Source organism: Macrotis lagotis, chromosome X (assembly GCF_037893015.1).
Source record: "Macrotis lagotis isolate mMagLag1 chromosome X, bilby.v1.9.chrom.fasta, whole genome shotgun sequence".
NCBI lineage: Eukaryota > Metazoa > Chordata > Mammalia > Peramelemorphia > Peramelidae > Macrotis > Macrotis lagotis.
In genome coordinates, this window is record NC_133666.1 from 264697770 (window position 1) to 264709044 (window position 11275).

General features: G+C 43.8%; 1 protein-coding gene across 1 annotated transcript; it reads left to right on the forward strand.

Annotated features, from left to right (window-relative positions):
- Positions 1-1907: 1907 nt before the first annotated feature.
- Positions 1908-8392, forward strand: PLK2 (polo like kinase 2). Its single transcript, XM_074200827.1, has 14 exons — positions 1908-2317; positions 2718-2825; positions 2974-3090; positions 3261-3390; positions 3633-3720; positions 4213-4308; positions 4425-4623; positions 4721-4868; positions 5266-5363; positions 5753-5882; positions 6879-7119; positions 7246-7375; positions 7473-7583; positions 7687-8392. Exons 1-14 carry the CDS (start codon positions 2021-2023, stop codon positions 7876-7878), a joined length of 2085 nt encoding a protein of 694 aa, XP_074056928.1. The 5' UTR covers positions 1908-2020; the 3' UTR covers positions 7879-8392.
- Positions 8393-11275: the final 2883 nt, after the last annotated feature.

An 11275-nucleotide genomic window follows, 5' to 3' on the forward strand; every position in this document is an offset into this window, starting at 1 on the left:
GTACACAGTAGAATCTTTTACATTATTTTTGTGCTGCACTTTTTTATTTGACCACACGATGGCATCATAAAGCTGGAAAATGTTTATTGTAACTAAGCCAGTTTCAAAATATCTTAAAGCAGATTTTCATACTTTATTATAAAAATCGTTATCTTTCAGATTTCAGGCCTTGAATTTCATGTATAATATTAAGTGGTCACCTTTAAATAAATATTGAAATGCAATGAAGAATTTACATGTATGTGTGAATATATACATTTATATATAACTCTACTTTGTAATATAATTAAATGTCAAAGTGCACGGTATTTTATGCCCTACATAAACTTTAAGAATGACACACTGTCAACAAAAGAGCCTCTATCAATTAACTCTATTCAGCTGTATTGGAATACATTATACTCGTATACATTATGAAATTATAGGTTTTTGAATAGTATTTTTCAAAATGGAAAACTCTCTACCATGTGGCAATGAGCTAAGGTTGGCCTGGGAACCCTGGGAGAATGGAAAATTCAAGAATTCCTTCTCCTTAACCCGGAGTCCAAAGTCTGGGAGGTGGGGGAGGGCGGGAAGGCTCGGCGGAGGCAAGTCCGGACTCGTCTGAGACTGAGCCGAGAGGGAGGGAAGGAAAGCAGAGAGGAGAGGCGCCCCTTCCCTCCCCGCCAGGCAGGAGCGGGCACAGCTTGCGCGGCTGCCACAGGCTGCGCCGGCCCGGCCGCTCCGCTTCTCCATTTCTTCTGGGTACAGTCACGGTCGGGAGGCGCTGCTCGCCACCGGGTGACCTTGGAGGGCGCGCTTCAGGGCGGGCGCTTATTTATACCTAAGTCTTCTTGGGTCCCTAAGCTTTTTTATATATAATCGTGTATCTAAATAGTCTGGCGAGGCCTACAGACTTGTCCTTAAATGCCTAAAATTCCATACAGAGGAATGAAGAGTTGAAGCCTACAGACCTGTCCTTAAATGCGTAAAATACAACACAGAGAATTAAGAATTCATGATATTAAAAAAAAGCTATTAAAGTGGGGGGGGGCGGTTCACTGGAGCAGGACCCCCGAGAAGGTTCACTGGACGTGAAGCGGCCGCAGCAGCCGCGCCACGTCTGGGTGGGATCCACGATGCCCCCTTGGCTCTCTTCAGGGTGGGTTTGGGTCGCCCGCCCTCCTCGCACCCGGGCCCGCTGCTCACGGCCAGTAAAAGCCAGAGCGTGTGCCGGTGCCACTGTGCGCTCCCTCCCTCCCTTGGCCCCGAAGGACGGCCAGGCCGGACCAGCTCGGAAGCATCTCCCTGAAGCAAGGTCTACACCCGCAACGACAGCCGCCCGCGGGAGAGGGGCGCGGGGAGCGCTGCGGCCCCCGGGGCTCCGGCCTGCGCACCAAGGCCGCTTCCGAGCCACCCCGGGCCCGTTTGAATAAAGGGAGCGGAGCCAGGCCAGCTCCGGGGCCGCCCAGACCGCGCGCTCTGCCCCGCCGCCCTCAGCCGCCGGGGCGCAGGCGGAGGCGCAGGGGGCGCGGGGTCGGGCCCCGGTGGGAGAAGCGCCCGCACTTCCCCTCCGAACTGACTGGGAGCCCCCCGCCGCCCCATCCAACAAGCCCCCCCGGGAACCCCTCCGGGCGCACGGAGGCCGGGCTCGGAGCTCTCAGAAACTACCGGCGGGCGGGGGGGAGCTGGGGGTGCCGCCTCCTCCCGCCCTCCCGCAGGGGCCTGCGGGCCGCATCTCCGGGGGGCTCCCCGGCCGCCTCCTCGCGGGGGGCCCGGGGGACCGGAGCCGGGCCGGGCAGCTCGGCCGCTGGCAGGGCGAGGGGCGGGGCGCTGCTTGTGACGTCGCGGCTCCTGCACGGCCCACCCCCTCGGCCCGCCCCTGCTATAAAGGCGCCCGGCCGGCGGGCGGCTCCGCACAAGTGGCAGCGCGCGCTGGCTCGGTTCGGCTCGGCTCGGCTCGGCTCGGCTCGGTGCTAAGCCCGGGAGACGCGGCAGGGCAGCTCGGAGCCTGCGGGGAGCCTCCGGGGAGGCGCGCGCCATGGAGCTCCTGAGGACCATCACCTACCAGCCGGCCGGCTCCACCAAGGTGTGCGAGCAGGCGCTGGGCAAAGCCTGCGCCGGGGAGTCCAGGAGGAAGAAGCCGCCGCCGCCGCCGCCGCCGCCGGAGGAGCCGCTCTCCCCGGTGCAGCCCGCGGCGCAGCCCGCGGCGTCCCCGCAGCCGCCGCTGCCCGCGCACCATCACCACCATCACTCACACTCCGGGACCGAGGTCTCGAGGATTATCACCGACCCCACCACGGGCAAGCGCTACTGTCGGGGCAAGGTGCTGGGCAAGGTGAGTGGCGCCGGCTGCACCTGGACGGCCCGGGCAGCGCCTCCTCACCGCCCGGCCCGTGCCGGCAGCATCCCCGCCTGCCCCCTCTCCCCAAAGGCTTTTAGCTCTCGAACTCGTCGCTCCAGAGGGTCGTGTGGACACGGAGCACTTCTGCCCCCCTCATAATTCTCGCTGAAAACTCTCCAACGTGGTCCCACTGCTAGCCTGCCCCCCCCCCCCCGGGAAGCCCCTGAGCTCCCCTTTGTTACCGAGCGGAGGAAGCCGCGACCCTTCTCAAGGTGCCTTAGGCAGGACTCCTCCTCACACAAAGGGGGCCGCTTTTTCCTTTTCCTTCCCGTTTTCCCTTTTTTTTTTTTTTTGGCCACGCTGAGCTAAATTTCCCATCTTTGTCTCATTCCAGGGTGGCTTTGCAAAGTGTTACGAGATGACGGATTTGACAAATAACAAAGTCTATGCTGCAAAAATCATCCCTCACAGCCGGGTGGCCAAACCTCATCAAAGGGAAAAGGTGCGTATGACTGTTGTTTAAAATATTTTCTTTGTGTGGCAGAACGGCCCTTCCCTCTCAGGAAAATGTCTTCTGCGTGTGTAAGCGGCACCGGCTTCCCAGAGTTGAGGCCAGGCTCACAGAAAGCATCTTGCTTTTTCTCTTCTAGATTGACAAAGAAATAGAGCTGCACCGAATTCTTCATCACAGGCATGTGGTACAGTTTTATCACTACTTTGAAGACAAAGAAAACATTTACATTCTCCTGGAATATTGCAGTAGAAGGGTAAGGATTAGCTCAGACTATTAGGTCCTTTAAATTCACTTCTGGGGAACTGATGGGATTCTCACATTTCATTTGTTTGAGGTTCTAGATTAGACATTTATAATAAAGCAGTCCACTTTCTCTGAAAAGGCAAACAGCTGATGTTGGCAACTTTTTTTTCCCTTCCTCAGTCTATGGCTCATATCTTGAAAGCAAGAAAGGTATTGACAGAGCCGGAAGTCCGCTACTACCTCAGGCAGATTGTATCGGGTCTCAAATACCTTCATGAACAAGAAATCTTACACAGAGATCTTAAATTAGGTAAGCTTGTACCTGAAAACTGACTGTTCTGGCAAATGGGGAGCTCTATGCTCCCCCCCCATTTGCTTTAATCAGAGCTAATGAACCATGCATTAGATCTAGTTCATCCCCCTCCCCCATAATTATCTTCCAACCAACCCTTTTAAAAAGATGCTTTGACTATCCCATTCAACAGTGACTGTATTTGACTCTTGTAGATGACCAAGGAAGAATCATATTCTTGTGTCTATCTTTATTTCTAGGAAATTTCTTTATTAACGAAGCCATGGAACTAAAAGTGGGGGACTTTGGCTTGGCAGCAAGGTTGGAGCCACTAGAACACAGAAGGAGGTAAGAGTCCAAAAGACATACCGTGCCAGAATGTAGAAGCATGAGAGAACAGGAAAATCTAGCTATGTTATATTTTAATCAGAACACTGATTTAGGCCAATTACTGTCTGGAGCACCTAATCATAAAACTGTGATAACCCAGAGGAAACAAAGAAACCAGCCTAAATATGTGCAGGGTATTAAAAATAAAACCTTGTTTTCATAGAGGGAGAACAGTGGTCTTGGTTTGTTAGACTGTCAAATATAAGAACAATACAATGAAAATCATATGTGTAAATTTTAAATCAAATCAAACCTACTCCCCCTATTTTTTGTGTGGTTACTCCCAAAGGTCATAGCTGATAAGAGACCATATTTACACACAGTAATCTTGACATTGCTTATTTTGTTTGTTTTAAGCTTCCATGTCTATTAATTGTTGGAAAATCTCAACTGTCCTTTTAAAAGACTTCCACTCCCTAACTTTTTGTTGTTCTTGTTGTTGTCTTTTAGAACAATCTGTGGTACTCCAAACTATCTCTCTCCTGAAGTCCTCAATAAGCAAGGGCATGGCTGTGAATCAGATATTTGGGCCTTAGGCTGTGTAATGTAAGTACTACTGAACTATTCTCTTCTGAATTCAAAATGCACATTATGTGTTTGAGAAACCTTTAAAAGGAGTGACCATGCAACCTTGACTAAAGAAAGTTTTGCTTCACTCCTAGGTATACTATGTTACTAGGAAGACCTCCATTTGAAACGACAAATCTCAAAGAAACCTATAGGTGTATAAGGGAAGCCAGGTATACAATGCCATCTTCCTTGCTGGCCCCTGCAAAGCACTTAATAGCCAGCATGTTGTCCAAAAATCCTGAAGATCGTCCCAGTTTAGATGACATCATACGTCATGACTTCTTCTTGCAGGTTGGTGCATTATCTTTTGCTACCATAATATGCTTGACACAGGTTAGCAGACATCTTAACAGTTTTCTAACTGTCCTTTTTTCCTGTCACTTTACAGGGCTTTACCCCAGATAGACTTTCTTCTAGCTGCTGTCATACGGTTCCAGATTTCCACTTATCAAGTCCTGCCAAGAATTTCTTCAAGAAAGCAGCTGCAGCTCTTTTTGGTGGCAAAAAGGAAAAAGCTAGATATTTTGATTCACATAGTAAGTTATTTTTTAGCCCTTAGCATTTTAAAAAATCTAGGGTACCTATAGGGAAATGTTTTGGTGGAATTAACTTTATTTTTTATTGTAAAATTGAGAATAATATTAATTTTAAGTCCTCCTTGAACAGTCTATCACTACATAGGCAGACAGATTATGGTATAATTAGTTTCTCTGGGTACATTTATTGTGATTGACAGCTTTTTGTTAATTAATCAGTTGAACATATTGCTTATTTAACTGCAACCAATGACATTTTGTATAATGCTGTTTCTGTCATGGTTGCTTATAATCTTAAAAAAATGATACAAGGAGAAACAAATCAGGTAAAACAAAACATTTGGGTGTTTCTTCATCTGAATTGCAGCCGTGCTCATAACCTTCCCTTGATTTGCAGATAGATTAGCTAAAGAAGATGAAGAAATTTACAAGCTTAGGCACGACCTGAAGAAAACATCAATAACTCAGCAGCCCATCAAACACAGAGTGGATGAGGTATGTAGAAAAAGAATAAAAAAATATTTGCCTGCTTTGATTGTAGATGAAAAATTTTAAAACATAGCCCCCATCCATATTCCAAGCATGCAAAATACCTTTTCTCAAAGCTTCTTCACCCCCCCCCCCCCCCATCACCTCTAACAATGTTGATTCTGGCCTTTTTTTCCCTGTTTTGACACAGTACAAAAGCTAACAAACCGACTAGAATGTCATTAATCTATAATGGCAGTAATCTGATTTGTATAATTTTATCTTCATCCCCCCCCCATGCCAACCCTTTAAACCTTGTCAGTTATTAGCAAAGCTTTGCAAGTCTTAACCTTTAGTGTTGAACCTTAAAATGTATTCAGATGCTTAATTCTTAATGCAGGACTCTCTCTTCTCAGGAGATTCAGCCACCCAGCACTACTGTTGTCAACTCTGGAACACCTGCAGTTGATTCCAAGCAGCAAATTGGTGATGCTATTCGAATGATTGTCAGAGGGACTCTTGGCAGCTGCAGCAGTAGCAGTGAATGTAAGTAGATGATGATATGGTTGTCATCCTTGTAAAATGTAAATGCTTAAAGACTTAGTTAGCCAGAATCAGATTGGTAGACAAATGTTTTCTATGGTGGGTTGCAATTTCTTATGACAGAATGTATAGGAGAAAAAAGGCTGCATTTTAAGTTAGAATAATTAGGTTAGAAATTGAACCCTGCCACTTACTCCTTTCATGGCCTAGGGCAAGTCAGTTAGTCTTTCTGGGGGTCTCAGTTTCCAGATCTGAAAAATTAAGAGTTTGGATAACATTGAGACAGTTATAGGTAGTAGAGAAAATAGTCAGGACCTGGATTCAGATCTCTTCTCCTATGACTGTTACAGAGGGGGGACAGCTAGGTGGTGTAATGAATAGAGCCCTGGCCTTGGAGTTAGGAGATCAGGAGTCCAGCTTTAGATATTTGACATTTCCTAGCTGTGTGACCTTGGACAAGTCACTTTACCCTAATCGCCTGGCATCTAGGACTATCTCATGTCATCCCCATTCATATCTGGCTTCCATACCTTAATGGCTCTGGAAGACAAATTGAGGCTGGTGACTTAGCACAGCATCCCCCTCACCAAGTTCAATTCACATGCTTGTCATGGCATCACTTCTCTGCTGTCATGGTCTTCTTTGAAAACAAAGGACAAACATTATCATTATGATTACTGTTGCAAAGGACAAGACTTTTGTCTTATTTCAATTTCTGTTCCCTTCTCTATAAATGAATCTGTCAAACTAGATGAGTTAGCTTCTTTCAGATCGAAATCTGCAACCCTGTAGATACCTCTAAAAGTCCCTTTCAGTTTTAAATCCTTTGAGTAAGTAATATTATCAGAATAAGAAAGCTACAAACCCACAAAAAAAAGTTTAGGTCTTATTCTTGAGACCTTTGATTTAGACCTAGCTTTCTCAAAAGTCCTTTAATAAATCCTGTCTTCCCTTCCATAGGGATTTGATATCTGAAATTCCAATCTTTTTGTTTTTCAGGTCTTGAAGATAGTACCATGGGCAGTGTTGCAGATACTGTGTCAAGAGTACTTCGAGGGTGTCTAGAAAACATGCCAGAGGCTGACTTTATCCCCAAAGAGCAATTGGTCACCTCATTCCAGTGGGTGACCAAATGGGTGGATTACTCAAATAAATATGGCTTTGGCTATCAGCTGTCAGATCATACTGTTGGTGTGCTCTTCAACAATGGTGCCCACATGAGTCTTCTTCCTGACAAAAAGTAATTATTCAGTAAATTTATTATTTGGATTTATTCATTTTGTTAAAAGTCTCACTTTTGGAAAACCATATCCCCCCCTAACTCTTCTTTTTTCTTCTCTCTCTCTTCCCCTTTTTGCTATTTTAGGACAGTCCACTACTATGCAGAGCTTGGTCAGTGTTCGGTTTTCCCAGCTACAGATGCCCCTCAACAATTCATCAGTCAAGTGACAGTGTTGAAATACTTCTCTCACTACATGGAAGAGAACCTCATGGATGTAAGTGTCTGTGACTGTCCAATATTCTGCCTGTTCATTGCCAATTGGAGTTGTCCATACAAGAGCTAATTTCTTGAATCTTCCTTCCTGCTTTTAGGGTGGAGACCTACCTAGTGTTACAGATATCCGAAGACCAAGGCTTTACCTACTTCAGTGGTTAAAATCAGACAAAGCCTTAATGATGCTCTTCAATGATGGCACATTTCAGGTAAATGGTGGTGAAGGCCTATGATGACTTCGCGCATTCTCTCTCTGGAATTCTCCTTCACTTATGTAGCAAAACTCTTATCTTTCCCTCTTACTTTCCACAGGTGAACTTCTACCATGATCATACAAAAATCATAATCTGTAGCCAGAATGAGGAATACTTGCTGACTTACATCAATGAAGATAGGATATCCACTACCTTCAGGCTGACCACCTTGCTGATAACCGGGTGTTCCTCAGAATTAAAAAATCGAATGGAATATGCACTGAACATGCTGCTGCAGAGATGTAACTAAAGACTTTTCTGTCTAAACCCAAAGGACTTCTTTTTTTAATTTCACTGTGAGAATGAAAGGGAAGGCAGGAGAACGCTCAGTATGTTGAAGATGGACAGGTGGTGGTACGAAAACAATTCCTTTGCAGCCTGCTGGGCTGGGACCAGACTGAGGCATAAGAAATCTTGTTTTTTGGATACTATTAAACAGTGGACTAGAATGCCGTTTTCCTCGACGTACCTGTTTAAGAAGTTTTTCGGACAATTTCTCAGCAAAAATGAATTGACTTTTAACTTCTCTCTGGAGAGAGCATTTCAGACAGAGGACTTGGAACTGTGAATACGCTTCCTGAAGGGGAGGGACGGGGAGAAAGCTCCCATTTTGTTGAACGGCTGTAACTAGAGCAGCTTTGAGCTGCCCAACTGTGAACTATGGCCATATTTTTTTTTTTCTTTTAATTTTTCAAGACAAAAATTAACCCACACTTGTGGCTGGAGAAGTGCATTCCTTGTTAATAAACTTGTTATTTATTACAGCCTAAAGTGCAGTATTTATTATCTAAACTTTGGAGGGGGGGGATGTTGACCATTTTAAACTTGGCAATAAAGAGAATGAAAAGTAGAAGCTTTGCTCTCCTGTCTTAAATCTAGACTTCAGAAACAGATGGTGATCAAATGGACTTTGAATTCCTGCTGGCTCGGGGTGCTTTTCTAGAACTGCTCAGTAGACTGGGATTGGAATATGCACAGAGAAAGAAGCTTGCAGATCTACCCCACCCCCATCCCCTCAGCAATAATGCAGTGATACTAGTAGAACACTGACAATTTGCTCCTCCACTTGTATCCTGACTCAGACTTGGGAGATACACATCCGTTTCAACAGGAAGAGAACAAATGTAACACATAAAACACTTTCAAAAATCCAAATTCAAGTCTTGTTTGAACTTAAGTCACTTGCTCTCTTAGAGTACTTCCCCAGAACTAGTTTACCTTGGCTCTGAAGACTATAATAATCATATGTAAACACCTCATTTCATTAGGTGACAGCAGGGATGGGAAACTCACTTAAACACTGAGCAGCCGCACTCTGTATTACATTTGCACCACCTATGCGTATTACTCAGCCTCTTAAAAAAATCTGCCTAAATTCTAGTCCTGTTGCCAGGGCTAGGGCAGGAGTCTAGGAGCTGAAAGCCTTTCTATAGATCTAGTTTCATATATGAAGGAGGAAGAATGATACTTGTATGTAATCTGCAGTGTCTGTCTCAACTGTACTTGAAGAGGTCAAGACTTTATTTCCAAATTGCCTTTACATTCAGTTTGCTCTCTTTTCTTCCCCAGATACACATATTAAAGAAAGCTGTTAGTCCAGTTCTCCTGAACTTGTGTTGACCTGTACATGATGCAAATGATTTGAATTCTTTTCCAAATCGGATCCAGGTTCTGGGGAAAAGAAACAGTAACTAGGCTAAGAGTCTACATGTACTACTTTTGCGTTCATCTTCCTACTTAGAGATGATTAGGACACATTGTAGTTCAGAAAGATAAAATACATCATAAAAGTATGCACATAGATTTACAGAGGACTTGGCATTTAGAAATGATATATCTGACCTTAATAATAATCAACATTAATAAAGTATGCAAAGCACTTTTCATCCATTATCCTAATAGATTCTCACAACCACCCTGTGAGGTAAGTATCACAAGTATTAGCTCCATTTTACAAATGAGGAAATTGAGGCTCTTTGAAGTTAAATGACCTGCCCGTGGGCAGGGCTGTTAAATAGCCTAGAAAGGATTTCAGCCCAGGTTCCTCAATTTGCCTCTTAGCACTTTCTGTTCAACTGTGCCAATGGGCTTTGATAGCTAAGATTTGATAGCTAAGAATTTCAAGACAGAGTAGATGGAGACCTGACACATGATGAGGATTTCAAGGGGGTGCCATTGAAGCCCTTAACTGGTCTGTAGGAAAAGCTGGAATAATCAATAACAGTGCTACTTAGACAATTTTAAATTGGTGTTTAGTTAAATTGATCTGTGAGTATATGTGTGTATTTTAAAGTGAAATTTATGCATACACTTGTCATTCCTTTTTGTTAATAGTGTACCTTTAATGATCATTCCTGCTTTTGTCTAAATACAATCCTGTTCCTGACCACACATTGCATGTTTTTTTGTTCTTGCTTCACTTGTTATTTTGAATCTGGACTTTGTTCTCTGATGAACAGAGAGGAAGAGATTGTATAAGCTTGGAAAATATAAAATTTCCTTCCATTCAAAGAAACCTCTTAAAGTACTTCCAAACAGAAAACAACACACATCATGAAGCACCTCAAAAGCACATTAATGTGGCTTTGAATTGATATCCCTAATCCATAAAATATAACTGAGTCCTGGAGAGTGGACAAAATACCAGCTAGTATCTACTAGCTTAAATACAAACGTGTTGGAGTCCCTATTATAGAGAAAGGAGGTCATCTGACCTCAAATAAACTGCAAAAGTCCCCAGTGTGTTCCTAAATCAGACAAAAATGTAACTGGGAAATGTTTGACACAGTAAATTTTAAAATGCAATACGACATAGATAATGGTAATTTGTGACTTTCAGAGAAAATATGCTGTCCATTGTAGAGATCCTCTATTGGAGTGTGACACCACTGATCTGAGCAATGGAAAGAAACTGTTCCATTGTCTCTGTGTAGAGGTCATTTAAATAAAACTTCCCCAGTACCATATGGACTTTATACATATATCTATACATATATAATGATCTGATCTGGGAGTCAAGCTGTGATTTCAGGAACATAGTGAGGAAATGCAAAAGAATAACTACCAATTTAGATTAATAATGTAATCTGAGAGAGCAGTCTGAGGCATACTCTGGAGGTAAAAAACACTTAGAAATGGTCACATAGGCAGCATGTGTCAGAGACAAATAATGAACATAAGTCTTCTCAGTCCCAATGCTGGCTGGATCTGTCTACCAAAACCTATTCCCCCATTCCTAACTGGGGAGCTGGGGAGGGGCTGTATTAACTTTAACTAAGAAGTTGCTAACATGTTATTTATGTTAATCACAACTGATTGAATAATATTCTCCACGGTGAAGTTTTATTCTATTCCCTACACACATTCAAGTTCATTAGTTGGATAGCTATTTAAAAGTCCTTCCTGCTTTAAATTTATTATTCTACTTGGTTCCCTTCACTTGGGGATAGAAGTGAAATAGGTTTTTGTATAGATGGATTTAAAATTCCAGCTAACTGTGTTCACAGATAAATAGAAGTAAGCTTCCAATAACTTGCATTGGCATTTCTGTAGCACTGGTCCTCAGTCCATTCTATTGAAAAAGGTAATTCACTTTGATTTTAAACTGCAAGGGAAATTTAGCAAGGAAGGTATTTTAGAAACAAACA